We start from the raw sequence: 16207 nt of genomic DNA, 5'->3' as shown, positions 1-16207 counted from the left end.
TTATAGGTAGACGCAGCATTGGCTGCGGTGACGCGAGAAATTCGGCCGCCATCTTGAAGTGGTGATGAGGAGCCGGTGAGCAGCCTAAACTGACAGTTGACAGGTAGAAAACAAATGAGCGGACTGTTGAAAATAGGAATCGGGGGATTACTTTTCACAAGTAAGATTTAAAATTAACGTACTATTGGTTGTATTTTGTGAAAAGAATATTACCACAGAGTTGAGAAGGAGCAAAGATCTTCAATTGTACTGAAATCGTAGCTGCTAGCAAACAAGAGTATGACCATAATAGAATTGCTTGTCAATTAAATTAATTACATTTAAACATGTCATACTTGAATAACATAAAGTTGAAATAAATGATGAAGATAAAGATTGTAAAAGCCAACAGGGGTAAAAATTAGGACCACAGTCCAGTTTGTGTAGGGGGGGGGGGTAATATATGTTAGTTAACTAGACAATCAGATGGCCAGTGGGTAGAGTGGCCGTGCCAGCAACTTGAGGGTTCCAGGTTCAATCCCTGTTTCTGCCAACCTAGTCACTGCCGTTGTGTCCTTGGGCAAGACACTTTACCCACCCAACTTAGATATTGGGTTTCACAATGTAAAGTGCTTTAAGTCACTAGAGATAAGCGCTATATAAATATAATTCAATTCAATTATACAAGTCTAAATTTAGTCTAGCTTTTCCAACCCAATTTTGTGTAGCCCACCTTCGTGAAATGTGTGGGACTTTTATCCAAAGCGACATACATATAAAACAATCACTGTAAACATGATCATTTAAGGGAAGAATGTGATACAAAATATCAATACAAAGTGTCAAGACAGAATAAACTCTCTGCTGCTGCAGCAACAGAGATACAGTCTATAGGTCCCTAAGATATATAGATATCTAATGTATTCATACATTGTTTATGTAGGATATATGCATGTATATATAACCTAACCATATTGTTTCTTGAACTTAAAAATAGCTGACCGTTTTTTTCCCCCTTCTCTGGGATTATATTCCCAGTTTTGATCTGGGACGTCTGGTTACTTATAGCATATAAAAATATTCAATCAATCAATTAATCAATGTTTATTTATATAGCCCTAAATCACAAGTGTCTCAAAGGGCTGCACAAGCCACAACGACATCCTCGATTCAGAGCCCCCATAAGGGCAAGGAAAAACTCTCAATCCAGTGGTATTCTATTACTGTTAAGCAAACTATTAAAAATAAAACACGCCAAAAAATGTGTCCTTTATCATAGCTACACGTATGACACTCCCAACAGGTGTAAAATAAAGTGCATCCCTATCCTCCTTCCACAACCGCACTAAAACAACACCTCCAGGCAACTTCAACCCCTGACTAACACCCTACCCCTTCCACATCCCACCTCCCCGGATTGTAAATAACCAAATGTAAATAATCAAATGTATTTCTAATCTATATACTTGTTGTTATGCGATCTAAACTCAAGATGTTCTCTGCTCGCTGTACATATCCTACCAAGTCAGACCTACACTGTTTCAATGCCCATTTCTCTGATGATGCAATTGTTGATGACTGAAGTGCTGTTATCAACCGAACCCTCCTCATCCCACCCCCCCGGATTGTAAATAATGTAAATAATTCAATGTATATACTCTGATGATTAACTTGTGTGATGACTGTATTATGATGATAGTATATATTTGTACCATGAATTGATTACGTGGACAAGTTGAAAAACTTATTCGGGTGTTACCATTTAGTGGTCAATTGTACGGAATATGTACTGAACTGTGCAATCTACTAATAAAAGTTTCAATCAATCAATCAATGACAAAAAAACGCGTGAAAATCAGTGGTATTCAGCGAGGTCAAATTAATTAATTGCGCTGACAGTTCATTGCTACTGCCAAATGAATTGCACTGAATGGAGCGGATCACCACTCCAAGATGGCGGCCCCGCGTCTCGTCAGCGCCAGTAGGCAGTAGCGCTCGATGCTGCGTCTACTAATAAGATGGCTATGGTACTGTTGGAATGATGTACGATATCCTCCAATACTGCAGAGGGCGGCCATGAGCTGAAAACAAAAACAATCCGGGTATTTTCAGAGTTGCGCTTGCGCATGTTTCGCAACGTAGGTCAGGAAATAACGCAGGCGAAAGTGCGGTGGTGAATCCAACTAGACGACGTACTGCGTTTGGGGCCAGCGTCGCTCCTTGTGTGCGTGATGCAGTTTTCCGAAGGCAAGCTGCATTAAAAGAAACATGTTTTAGCCAGCAAGAGTGCGGGGGGAAAGAAGATTGTTCACGTTTACAAATCATCGCAGGTGCTGCTAAGGTAGCGAGGTGAGTGTTTGCTGTATTATGTTTGTAACTTCCGAGCTATGCTAAAGGGTTAGCTTTTAGCTTAGCCGACCGAGTCAACCACGTTTGGCCTAACTAGCGCCATTATTGCACCGAGTTTAAAAGCCAAAACGAGGACCTATATGATATATTTGTGTAGTAGAATCGCCTGTTAAATATTGGGTTTGTATTTTCCATGTGAGATCTCTGCATAACTTGCATAATATTCACGTTTTCTGATCCAGTGAACCATTTGTTACCGAACGCAAGCTAAGCAATCAGATGCTAGCTCATTTGTCTCAACTGTACTCTTATTCAACCACGTATTAACACTATTTTCTTAAAGCTAGTTTATATTATTATTTAATTTTAGATAGACTTCTGAGAATGTTTTGCATGTTATGGACTAGGGCTGCACGATTTTGAGGGAAAAAAAAATCTAATTTTGATTAGATCGCATTTTGATATTTTGTAAATACTGCGAAAATTACGAGTGGATGACTTTTAGACTGCCAATCAACATATAATTGTCTCAATGTGCTCCACAATTGGACCGCATTCGAATATTTACTATAACAATATTTGATTTTATGCAGACAGATTCAGAGCTTTGGTCTACAGTACACCAAGCTCTTTAACTGAATAAATACCTGATACAACCTATACAGTGATTATATTGTAATAATACTATATAATCATGCAAGTAACCAATTAAAAGGGTATAAGGTCATCACTGTAGAATTTAGGGCTGCAACAACTAATCGATTAAAATCGATTATCAAAATAGTTGGCGATTAATTTAGTAATCGATTCATTGGATCTATACTATGCGCATGCGCTGAGGCTACGTTTTATTTTATTGAATTTTTTTTTTAACCCTTATTTATAAACTGCAACATTTACAAACAGCTGAGAAACAATAATCAAAATAATAGGGGTGTAACGGTATGTGTATTTGTATGGAACCGTTTCGGTACGGGCGTTTCGGTGCGGAGGTGTACCGAACGAGTTTCCACACGGACATATTAAGTAGCGTACTGCACGTTGTGTAAACAATACTCAAAATGCCGGACATTTGAGGCAAAAGAGGACATGTCCGGTGTAACCATACGTCCTCTTTTCACCGGACATGTCCTCTTTTGCGGGGCTGTCCGGGCGGTGTTTCTTAAATGCCTCAAATGTCCGGCATTTTCAGTTATGGTTGCGAGTAACAACAATGTACGTTCAGGGTTAAGAAGGGGTTAAAAACAAAACAAATTGTGCGCGCAGCAGCATTCGTGAGGGAGGGGCAGAGACAGAGAGAGTTATGATAAACGCGCATGCGTCGCCAGGCTCTGCTTTTTATCGATAGATTTATCAGATTTAATTTTTTAATATGGGACGGCGTGGCGAAGTTGGTAGAGTGGCTGTGCCAGCAATCGGAGGGTTGCTGGTTACTGGGGTTCAATCCCCACCTTCTACCATCCTAGTCACGTCCGTTGTGTCCTTGGGCAAGACACTTGTGGGCTCTGTACCGAGGATGTCGTTGTGGCTTGTACAGCCCTTTGAGACACTTGTGATTTAGGGCTATATAAATAAACATTGATTGATTGATTGATTGACTTCACCCTTGCTCCTGATGGCTGCTGGTAGCGCCTTGCATGGCAGCTCCCTCTATCAGTGTGTGAATGTGTGTGTGAATGGGTGAATGTGGAAATACTGTCAAAGCGCTTTGAGTACCTTGAAGGTAGAAAAGCGCTATACAAGTATAACCCATTTATCATTTATTATCATAGCAGGGTTGTCAAAAGTGTGCATTTTTGTAACGTTTTCCTTGTTTTATTTGGCAAGTTGAATGAACATGGCGCAGGATGCTGTTTTTTTTTTTCAATAAAATACTGGAAAGGATAGAAAGGTAGTTTGTCTCTTTTATCCGATTATTAATCGACTAATGGAAGTAATAATCGACTATCAAATTAATCGTTAGTTGCAGCCCTAGTAGAATTGTTTACCATTTTTACTGTAATTGGAAGGTAAATAACTTTATTTTAAATAAATAAATAAAATGGGTTCTCATTTCTGTAAGCAAAAATGTAACTTAAATATGTATTTAACTTTTTATTTAACATTTGTGCTTTTTTTATTACCGTTGGAAAAACTAGGTCACAATTTTGTCTTTTTGTTTGTTGCCATCACAGTATTCTCGCTCGTTTTTCTCGCTTTGATGGTCTCATATTGGCCATCTGATTTGAACCTGAGCTATTACCGCAACGGGACGTTTGGCTTCGTAATACATTTTTTTCCCTCTTAATTTTTGTTACTTCGTGGAACTTCTTACTAGCAAGTAGCGAGGTGCTCTGTCTGCGCTTCCTGTGTGTATAAAGCTGGGGGTCTAGCCCTACGCCCACCGAGACAAAGATTGTTAATGACTGAAAAGAGGGCTCACTGCATCCAGGTAATTATACTGTTAAATAATAATAATAATGGATTAGATTTTATATTGCGCTTTTCTATTATTAGATACTCAAAGCGCTCACAGAGAAGTGGGAACCCATCATTCATTCACACCTGGTAATAAACGCGTTTAGGTGCAGAGAGTGAGACCTTTTCTCCCTGTTTGAAGAGCGAGCCGAGGAAACGTGAGGCTCAACAATTCTGATTGGCCAACATGTTTGTCACTCAAATGGCGGTGACGGCGAAGGAAATAAAAACAACTTCCATCTCTTGCGGTTGGTGATTGCAGGAATTAAAACCCTCATTGTCGATTAATCGTGCAGCCCTATTATGACCGTTTTTGAATTAAGTTTGTAACACAGCGAAGCAAACAAACATCGAAAGCACCTTCAACAATCTAACGTGGTTTCCTTTGTGTTTGCTTGTAGTTAGAGGCGCCATGGCAGTTCCCTTCCCCTTCAGAGGAGTCCCTCCTGGGATCCCACCTCCAGGTGTACCGCTTCCACCTCAGGTCCCAGACTACATGACGGAGGAGAAATTGCAAGAGAAAGGTTTGCTCACTCACCGCAGGTCTTCATTTGAAGTGGATTTGTGTTCATGTGTTGAATGTCTTCCAACCACACAGCCCGAAAATGGCAGCAGCTCCAGGCAAAGCGCTACTCGGAGAAGCGAAAGTTTGGCTTTGTGGATGCTCAGAAGGAAGACATGCCACCGGAGCATGTCCGTAAGATCATCAGGGACCATGGGGACATGACCAACAGGAAGTTCCGGCATGACAAGAGAGTTTACTTAGGGTAAGAGTACTATCATTAGGGCTGGGCGATATGGCCTTTTATTAATATCTCAATATTTTTAGGCCATGTCACGATACACGATATATATCTCAATATTTTGCCTTAGCCTTGAATGAACACTTGATGCATATAATCACAGCAGTATGATGATTCTATGTGTCTACATTAAAACATTCTTCTTCATACTTCATTAATATATGCTTATTTTAAACTTTCATGCAGAGAGGGAAATCACAACTGATTCAATATACCAAAACTGTATTTATTGGACGGTTATTAAGTAGTGGCACAAACATTCATGTCATTTCCAAAACAAAGTGCAAGATTGTCAGAGACATTTTAAAACAAGCTATGAGTGCACTTTTGTGCATGATGTCACTAAGATGACATATCAAAACAACACTAAATTAAAGTGCACTTTTTGTACAGAACGCCACTACAATAGTTTAAAACAAATAAAGTGCACTTTTGTGCATGATGTCACACAAGATATTTCAATAAGTGTCAAATAAAAATGAGCTGCATAATAGGAAATCAAATAGTGTATGTCCTCCGCTATGTGGTAGGTTCCTGCGGACGTTATCTCCTTCTGTTGACTATTTTTTTCATACGGTGTTGATCTGGAAATAGTTGCTTCGGCATTTTGTTGGTGTGGCACCGAACGCAGATGATGACATGCAGAGTTTCAAGCACTCGTTATTCTCTAGCGGGTGACTTTTCATATGATGATACATTAGCAGTGCTGCTACTTTTTGTAGCAATGCCAGACGATGGACCCTGTGCTGTTTTTCTTGGGAATTAATTCTTCCTTCATTTGTTACCAGATTCGCACCTTCTTTCTGTCTTATCACCAACCGCACCGCGCCGTTAGCATCACAGCTAACGTTACCATGTCGCTACCTGTCTGCTCCGTGGGAGCGTGTGACGTTGCACACGTGACGTATGTAAGAAGGTGTGCTTGTTTTAAGTCTCTGTGAGAAGGAGAGACAAGAAAGAGTTGGCAACACATGTAGTGTAATGCCCGCAGCTTAAGGCAACTGCGTGAGAACGTATACTCGAATATCACGATATAGTCATTTTCTATATCGCACAGAGACAAACCCGCGATATATCGAGTACCGTATTTTTCGGACTATTAAGTCGCAGTTTTTTTCACAGTTTGGCCGGGGGTGCGACTTATACTCAGGAGTGACTTATGTGTGAAATTATTAACACTTTACCGTAAAATATCAAATAATATTATTTAGCTCATTCACGTAAGAGACTAGACGTATAAGATTTCATGGGATTTAGCGATTAGGAGTGACAGATTGTTTGGTAAACGTATAGCATGTCCTATATGTTATAGTTATTTGAATGACTCTTACCATAATATGTTACGTTAACATACCAGGCACGTTCTCAGTTGGTTATTTATGCCTCATATAACGTACACTTATTCAGCCTGTTGTTCACTATTCTTTATTTATCTTAATTTGCCTCTCAAATGTATATTCTGGGTGTTGGATTTTATCAAATACATCTCCCCAAAAAATGCGACTTATACTCCAGTGCGACTTATGTTTTTTCCTTCTTTATTATGCAATTTCGGCCGGTGCGCCTTACACTCCGGAGCGACTTATACTCCAAAAAATACGGTATATCGATATATCGCCCAGCCCTGACTATCATCTTTCCTTTTATTTCTTAATCATCCGGTATTCAGAATCTAATGTATGTCCTCAAGCTTCTTGTTTTGGTTAATATAATTGAACTGATTCAGTTTGTCTTCTACACAGTGCCCTCAAGTACATGCCCCATGCAGTTCTGAAACTCCTGGAGAACATGCCAATGCCCTGGGAACAGATCAGGGACGTGCCAGTCCTCTACCACATCACTGGGGCCATTTCTTTTGTGAATGAAATACCATGGGTCATCGAGCCAGTCTACATCGCCCAGTGGGGGTAAGAAGGATGCATTTCGCGCGCAAAGTAGAGCGGGGCGATTGACGTACTTCCCTGCATCCCCTCTTAGCACCATGTGGATCATGATGCGTCGAGAGAAGCGTGACCGTCGACACTTCAAAAGGATGCGCTTCCCGCCGTTCGACGACGAGGAGCCGCCGCTGGATTACGCAGACAATATCCTGGACGTAGAACCCCTGGAGGCCATTCAGATGGAGATGGATCAAGAGGAGGACGGTTCAGTAGCGGAATGGCTGTACGAGCACCAGCCCCTCAAAGACACTTTAAAGTAAGGACTTCTTGACATCCTTTTGGGTTATTTGCAAACAATGCACTGACCTGTCGTTGTTTCAGGTTTGTAAACGGCACCACTTACCGTCGCTGGCAGTTCACACTTCCCATGATGTCCACTCTGTACCGCTTGGCCAACCAGCTGCTAACAGACTTGGTGGATTTCAACTACTTCTACCTGTTTGACCTTAAGGCCTTTTTTACTTCCAAGGCGTTAAACATGGCCATACCAGGGGGGCCTAAATTTGAGCCACTCGTCCGAGACATTAACCTCCAGTAAGGACCTTCCGCACATCTTGCTGCACAAAAAAAGTGCTCGACTTAATTTTTTTCTGTTTTCTTCCCGTAGGGATGAAGACTGGAATGAGTTCAATGACATCAACAAGATCATCATCAGGCAGCCGATCAGGACGGAGTACAAAATCGCATTCCCCTACCTGTACAACAACTTGCCACACCATGTTCACCTCACCTGGTAAGAAGCAATTTTCATGATCAATTACCAAATTTTTCGCTGGATTATAAGGTGCACTGCCGATGAACGGGTTTACTCCGGTCTATTTTCTCACATAAGGCACATTAAAGGGGTCATATGATTCCCCCCCCCCTACATTTAAAACACTTCCATGTGGTCTACATAACATGCAATGATGGTTCTTCGGTCAAAATGTTGCATAGATTATGTTTTACAGACCATCTTCAACCCGTTTAGTTGGCGGTCCTATTTACCTGGTTGAACTTGGACAGCGTCTTCTTTCCATCGTCTTGGTTGTACTGGTAGTTTTTAGCACTGCCACAGCGAGGCCACTGACAGATATAAGTTAGAACTGTATGCTACTTTAGGTGGCGACTTGTTCAGGGTGTACCCCGCCTTCCGCCCAAAATGCAGCTGAGATAGGCTCCAGCACCCCCCGCAACCCCAAAAGGACAAGCGGTAGAAAATGGATGGATGATACTTTATATCAGAAATGACAACCGCACAGGATGAATGCCCCACAACAAGAGGGTAGAGGAAAAAGGAGCCTATTGACTACAACGCGGGCTAACGGCGGACATGCACACATTTTTGGAACTTATGCAGATCCAAAATACCCATCAGCAGGAACCAATAAGTAAGAAAAGTTAGTTTTGCATAATAGGTCGAAACAAAACGCCAAATAATGTCTCCTAATAGGTGCAATTTTGGGGTCCTTATACACACACCCTAATAATATTTGTATGTTGAAGCACAACACGTCTGACTACGGTAGCCGTAATGCTTCTTATTCCATCAAGTTGTGCGGCTTCGTAGCTTACCAAAGTCTTGTTAAAACATTTTGACACATTTTTCAGGGCCCTGTGTAATGTTCTATATTCTCAATGAAACATCAAATTATTATGCTTGCTTGCTTGTGTGTACTTGATAGCGTCATTTACTAACCAGGCATCAGTCAACCTGTAGTCCACATGTATCTCTTATGTGTGACTGCCATCTACTGATCACACTTATTACACCATGTACTAAATAAAAAGGCTTCGAGGTCGGTAAGCACAACCAGAATTAATACGTACATTAGGCGCACTGTCGACTTCTGAGAAAATGAAAGGATTTGAAGTGCGCCTTATAGTCCGAAAAATATTGTACATGTAGGGGAAACCCTGTATGTTATATATTTTATGAATAGTTATACTTAATTTGTTTCTTGTTGGTTGTAAAAATAAGTTGTTGGTTGTAAAAATAAGTTGTTGATTTGTATGCAGGTACCATACACCCAATGTGGTGTTCATCAAGACAGAGGACCCAGATCTTCCAGCGTTTTACTTTGATCCACTGATCAACCCTATTTCACACAGACATTCAGTCAAGGTAAGTGTGCGTCTCGTGTCTTCTATAGACAACAACTTAACACAATGCTTTGTTCTAGGGATGCACGATAATGAAAATTTGAACCTATACCGATAATTTTCCAGACCTTCACACCGGATAACGATAATTGATATTTATGTACATATATATATGTATGTATGTGTATGTATATATATATACTTTATTTATTTATTTATTTACACAAGATTTAGCCGTGTTTCCCCTGGTTTGCTAGCATACCTGTGAGGGCGTGGCTAGTGGAGTGGTCAATATGACATCATATGATTTGCATAATCTGCGATGATTTTCTTTAAAATGGCAAAAAAATATATATACATACAAATGAAAAACAAATCTTTTAAATAACATATTTTTTCTTATGTTATTTTACTCTATTTTTCAATTGTTGCTGCTTATTGTACAATGTACTTTGTTGAGAATTTTTAAAGTTTCTAGAAACTTTGCCAAGCCTGTTATTGACTTTTAGTTATTAAAGACTGTACTCATGTTTGGACAATGCGGCAAGTTTGCCTGTGACACTTGCTTCGCGCTTATGCTACGATTACATTTTCTCTCCTTAAAACAGCGCGACTTTCTTTAAAATATGCACATTAAATATTTTGTAAATCATTGTCCCTGAATATCTCTGATGTATTAACGTACGTCCACGACGCTGACATTCTGTGCATATTGCTTACATCATCACAACATCTGATATCTGTGATTAATGGGCACATTTTTAATATTGTGCATCCCTACCTTGTTTTTGGGAGCCTATCTGTTGCTTTAGTTCACTGATCAAGTCCTCTTACAAAGGCGCACTTGCATTGGTCTGCTTGCCTGTGCGTAACAAATGGAGGAATATTAAAATGAATGGTGGCTTTTATTTATGGCCGTTTGCAGTTGCATTAGGTCTGCCATCAGTCAAATATTGTTTATGTAAAGGAACTGATAAGTCATTTTTAGTTTGCTCCTCAGTGTGATGATTTAATGTCTCATATTGTCATTGTTGCTACCTGCTTCTTTTCAGAGTCAAGAGCCTCTACCAGATGACGACGAGGAGTTTGAGCTTCCCGAGTATGTTGAGCCCTTCCTGAAGGAGACGCCACTCTACACTGACAACACCGCCAATGGCATCGCTCTGCTTTGGGCGCCACGGCCTTTTAATCTTCGTTCAGGTCGCACCAGAAGAGCCATCGATATCCCTCTGATCAAAAACTGGTAAGCAGGCCAACATGTTAATAGTTGTCATCAAAAAAATTATATTTTTATAAAGAGGGGTTTTTATATTCAACAGGTACCGTGAGCACTGCCCTGCTGGACAGCCGGTGAAAGTACGTGTGTCCTATCAGAAACTGCTCAAGTACTATGTTCTCAATGCTCTCAAACATAGACCACCCAAGGCCCAGAAAAAGAGGTGTGGCATATTTGTTTTGATTTTCCTTTTACAGACTTAGATTTCCTCTTTTAAGCCTTTGTTTTGCTCGTCATCCTAGATTTGCTGTTAAGAACTATGTTGTTTGGCTTCCAGGTACCTGTTCCGCTCCTTCAAGGCCACCAAGTTCTTTCAGTCCACCAAGCTGGACTGGGTGGAGGTGGGCCTGCAGGTCTGCCGACAGGGCTACAACATGCTCAATCTGCTTATCCATCGCAAGAACCTCAACTACCTGCATCTTGATTACAACTTCAACTTGAAGCCTGTCAAAACACTGACCACAAAGGTACAAACTTAAACCTTTTGTCATTAGCGTTATATACTCCTATATAGGGATGATGTTTGATAAGGAATTATCGAGTTCGAGCCTATTATGGAATCCTCTTATCGAACCGATTCCTTATCGATTCTCTTATCGAGTCCAGATAGGTGGTTGTATATGGGAAAAAAACACAATATTTGGTTTAACAAAAGCTCACTTTTATTATATAAGAAAAAAATAAAATCTAATAAATAAATAAATATTGACTGTTACCCACCTAAAAAAATAAAATAAAATAAATAAATATTGACTGTTGTTACCCAAAGTATATTAAGTGGGATTTTTCAGAAAAACAAATATATACAGTAACACAAAAACAACCTGTCTCTGTGATCACTATAGGTGTATAAATAATAATATAGTGTTAAATAAAATCAGTCCCTTGGGCACAAAACTGAAAATAATACAGCTCTCCAAAAAGTGCACTTCTGCTGCTATTTGACATAACTGTTTGTTATGATGCTTTGACATTTTTGCACTTTATTTCTTTATTGAAAGAAAATTCTATGAAGAGAAAAGTTGTTTGCAAATGTGGTTACAATGCTAAAAAATGAAAAGTTAAAGCTAAAAAAACAAATACACTTTATTGAGTTAACATTATTTCTTTATGGGGGAAAAATGTTATGAGCTAGAGAATATAACAACTACACTACCCAGCATGCAACGGGAGTTACGAGCATGCGCGGTAGCCCCGAAAAGTGTTGCATGTTGCCACGCTGTGAAAGTAAACGTCAAGAACTCAGCCAACACGCCTCGTCTGCATTATTTATAATTAGACAAACAACACATCTACAGTGTGATTTTGTTTTGATTACAAGGAAAGAAAAACAAAAGTTAAAAAAGGGAGATGTCATATATGTATGTGCTGCGGTTGTTTTAAGAACGTTGCGACAGCTGCCGTAAAGGAGGTGCGTTGCTAGCCTGGTTGCTATGTTTCCGGTTGGTGGTAAAAGTGTTCGTCATGTGTTTTACCCTGCTCAAATCTCTCAGTAAAGTTATTCATTGGAGTGTACCTTTTGTTTTGAATACAGAACCAACTCTTTTCTTTACTATAGTGGTATCGATAACGGGTACCGGTTCTCAAAAAGGGATTGGAGTCCGAGGACTCGGTTCTTTTCTTATCGAACAACCGAGAAAACCGGTTTCGAGTATCATCCCTACTCCTATATAACTACTTGACACTTTATTGTTTCTCTTCTAGGAACGCAAAAAGTCTAGGTTTGGCAACGCTTTCCACCTCTGCAGAGAGGTGTTGCGACTCAGCAAGTTGGTGGTGGACAGCCATGTGCAGTACAGACTGGGAAATGTGGATGCCTTTCAGGTCATATTAGTGTATATTTTCTGTACTTTTGTTAACCATTGGATAGTTGTGCATTATTTTAAGACCCAACCTAATGAATTAATAAGCCAATTCTCAATATTACTTTTTTTTTATAGTTGTCTGATGGACTGCAGTACATCTTCGCTCATGTGGGACAGCTGACTGGCATGTACCGCTACAAGTACAAGCTAATGAGACAAATCCGGATGTGCAAAGATCTGAAGCATCTTATCTACTACCGCTTCAATACTGTAAGTATTATTTGTATTTTTTTAATTGAGACATTTCTCGGGATGTAAGGATATGAAAATATCACAAATGTCGTGACCAAAATTGTCACCGTTGTTATTGCGGTCGGTATTGTTAGATGTGCTCAAAAATACTTTCAGACACTGAAATCTTTATAGTGTTGTCTTAATAATTTATCCATCTCATGGGTCGAACTGCCAATTTTTTGGAATGGAAAGTGTGTAACAAATTAAATATATATTATTATTTCTGTAGGGCCTTGTGTTGTCCTTTGTTCAGCGGTCCTTGAACGCCTTATAAAAACACTTCTCTCATATTCCTTGGAGTATTGAACAATCACTCTGTTCTTAGAGACCACAGTTTGTAGGTTTAATGTGCACAATTGAATCTATTAGTTACTCAGACATCAATGTGTTATGTGCAATAAGTTTTGAGTTGAGTTTGAGTTTTATTTAGAACATGCGTACAATCACAACGTGATACATCACAATTTCCAGTTTCTCTTTTCAACATGTTCGAAAAGGAGTAGGAAGAAGCAGAGCTTATTTAATTCTACCCCTTTTCCTTCACATGGCAGTTGCTAACACTTTTGTTCCCTTCCTGTTCTCAATTAATTCACAATATACTCCATAAGTAATAACATTAAATAATAATTAGTGAAGTAAGTTGTATTTCATATGGTGAGATTATCAGTTAATTCAGAATGTTTATCATGGTTTTTCTTCTTAGTACTTTGTAAACAATTTGAGTTTGAACAGTTTTTTGAATTGGATCATATTAGTGCAATGTTTAATTTATTTGCTTAATCCATTCCATAATTTGATTCCACATACTGATATAATAAAGGTTTTAAGTGTTGTACGTGCATAGAAATGTTTTAAGTTACATTTTTCTTTTAAGTTATATTTTTTCCTTTGTTGAGAAGAATTGTTGTACGTTCTTGGCTAGCAGGTTATAGTTTGCTTTGTGCATAATTTAACTGTTTGCAAATTCACTATGTCGTGGAATTTCAATATTTTCAATTAAAAAAATACGGGGTTTGAATGTTCTCTATATCCAATATGTATTATTCTCACTTATCTTTTTTGTAACACGGTGTACTTTTGTAGTTTTTTCCCCATATTTCTGCACAATAACTCAGATATTGTAACACTAGCAAGTCGTTTAGGTTTGGGGTATGTCGTTTAACGGGGAAGGATGTTAATGTTTCTTGTTTTCATGTTAGCATTTACAAGTGTACTGTTGCCATTTAGTCCGTGAGTTAATCAAGTGCAGTTATCAATCCAGGTTTTTCCATCATTTCAATTTAAAAAGGTAATACTACTCGATTATCATTAATACTTTTTATTGGTGCATTCCTAGATGTTTCACATTATGTATTTACCACAACACTCAATTTGTCTCAAATCCATCGCTGCATGTTTTAATTGTAGAATTTTGAGTTCATGTTTGGCTATTGTGATTAATCAGGGTCCCGTAGGCAAGGGGCCAGGTTGTGGCTTCTGGGCGCCTGGATGGAGGGTGTGGCTTTTCTTCATGAGGGGCATCACTCCCCTGCTAGAGAGGTGGCTTGGAAATCTACTGGCCAGACAGTTTGAAGGTGAGCCATATTTTTGTTGTGTTCAATCCTAAATGAACAATGATACAGTATTAAACCACATAACAGTATTTATAACTAGATGAGTCCCAAGAGGCAAACAAAAATCTAAAATGTTGCAGAGTTTTGCTATAACTGTCGATATTTAGATGTGTGGAACTCAGACAATGGATTTTGCATTCTGTGTGTGAACTACTTGTAATTCTTAAAATTTAAATTTGCCAACAGGGCGTCACTCTAAGGGTGTGGCCAAGACCGTAACCAAACAGCGCGTGGAGTCTCACTTTGATCTGGAGTTGCGTGCTGCTGTAATGCACGACATCCTAGACATGATGCCCGAGGGCATTAAACAGAACAAGGCCAGGACCATTCTGCAGCATCTCAGTGAGTCGTGGAGGTGCTGGAAGGCCAACATCCCCTGGAAGGTTGGTACATAACAAGCCATTGTCGTGCTGAAGATGGAACAAAGGGAACGTAAAACCAAAGATGTATCGTTTCTCTTTTCCCTACAGGTGCCCGGCTTGCCAACACCCATCGAGAACATGATCCTGCGTTATGTGAAAGCCAAAGCCGATTGGTGGACCAACACGGCCCACTACAACCGCGAGCGAATCCGTCGCGGAGCCACCGTTGACAAGACGGTCTGCAAAAAGAACCTGGGAAGACTGACTCGTCTGTATCTGAAAGCTGAGCAGGAGAGACAGCACAACTACCTGAAGGTAAGTTGCTGGGACAAAAAGCATATTGTTTTTTTGGGGGGAAATCCTCTTACATAGGCGCACTTGCATTGGACTGCTTGCCTGTGCGTAAGAGCGGGAGGAATATTGAATTTAATGGCAGCTCTTTATCACTAGCTGCAGCAGCAGCAAATATGTCGCCATTCAGACATTGCTTTCAATTAAATTCAAGGGTCAAGTTTGTTTTTTTATGTACATATCAATATTAAAAATATTCCCACAAAACCTTAATTTGATGTCAAACTGCTAAAAAAAATTATATATATTTGTGAAAGTGGTTATGATTTGCCTACAGGATGGCCCCTACATCACAGCTGAGGAAGCTGTAGCCATCTACACCACAACTGTTCATTGGCTGGAGAGTCGACGGTTCTCACCCATCCCTTTCCCACCACTGTCATATAAGCACGACACCAAGCTGCTCATCCTGGCCCTGGAGAGGCTCAAAGAGGCTTACAGGTAAACAAACATTCAACAGCTGTGGTCATTCCAGCCTGAAAAGAAGCCTTAATGGATGTGTCTTTTGACAATGTGTGTCCTAGTGTGAAGTCTCGCTTAAACCAGTCTCAAAGAGAAGAACTGGGTCTGATAGAGCAGGCTTATGACAATCCCCACGAGGCTTTGTCCAGGATCAAGCGTCACCTGCTCACCCAGCGAGCCTTCAAAGAGGTCAGGACCAAACCATTGTTTTTACTCCTGCTCGACATGCATTCGTAAATTGCACTTTTCTACTGACATCCTGACTGACTCAAAAATGTCCTGAATTGTGATGTTTTTGTGAGACTAGAAAATAGTTAAGTTTGCCAATTTAATTGTAATAATAATTTGTATGTGTTTATAATAAGTTAGCAATCGATTTTAACCGGTTGACCTGTAAGGACAGTTAAAAAGTTAAACCGTGATGTTTTTGCAGC

The 16207-nt window shown here is 39.7% G+C and overlaps 1 protein-coding gene across 1 annotated transcript in view; it reads left to right on the top strand.

The window, feature by feature from the left end:
• The first annotated feature begins 2113 nt into the window (after positions 1-2113).
• Positions 2114-16207, top strand: part of LOC133663556 (pre-mRNA-processing-splicing factor 8-like) — a 29975-nt gene continuing 15881 nt past the window's right edge. The window contains exons 1-18 of the mRNA XM_062068108.1: positions 2114-2328; positions 5187-5309; positions 5384-5552; positions 7331-7495; positions 7566-7784; positions 7850-8062; positions 8136-8261; positions 9527-9632; positions 10663-10853; positions 10930-11049; positions 11164-11353; positions 12591-12710; positions 12827-12961; positions 14430-14559; positions 14785-14981; positions 15069-15275; positions 15589-15752; positions 15836-15962. Of these exons, the coding sequence (XP_061924092.1) occupies positions 5198-5309; positions 5384-5552; positions 7331-7495; positions 7566-7784; positions 7850-8062; positions 8136-8261; positions 9527-9632; positions 10663-10853; positions 10930-11049; positions 11164-11353; positions 12591-12710; positions 12827-12961; positions 14430-14559; positions 14785-14981; positions 15069-15275; positions 15589-15752; positions 15836-15962 (2691 nt within the window). The 5' untranslated portion in view covers positions 2114-2328; positions 5187-5197. The remainder of the gene's footprint in view (positions 2329-5186; positions 5310-5383; positions 5553-7330; positions 7496-7565; positions 7785-7849; positions 8063-8135; positions 8262-9526; positions 9633-10662; positions 10854-10929; positions 11050-11163; positions 11354-12590; positions 12711-12826; positions 12962-14429; positions 14560-14784; positions 14982-15068; positions 15276-15588; positions 15753-15835; positions 15963-16207) is intronic.

Source organism: Entelurus aequoreus, linkage group LG13 (genome assembly GCF_033978785.1).
Source record: "Entelurus aequoreus isolate RoL-2023_Sb linkage group LG13, RoL_Eaeq_v1.1, whole genome shotgun sequence".
NCBI classification, from domain to species: domain Eukaryota; kingdom Metazoa; phylum Chordata; class Actinopteri; order Syngnathiformes; family Syngnathidae; genus Entelurus; species Entelurus aequoreus.
This window is presented reverse-complemented; position numbering and strand designations above follow the sequence as displayed.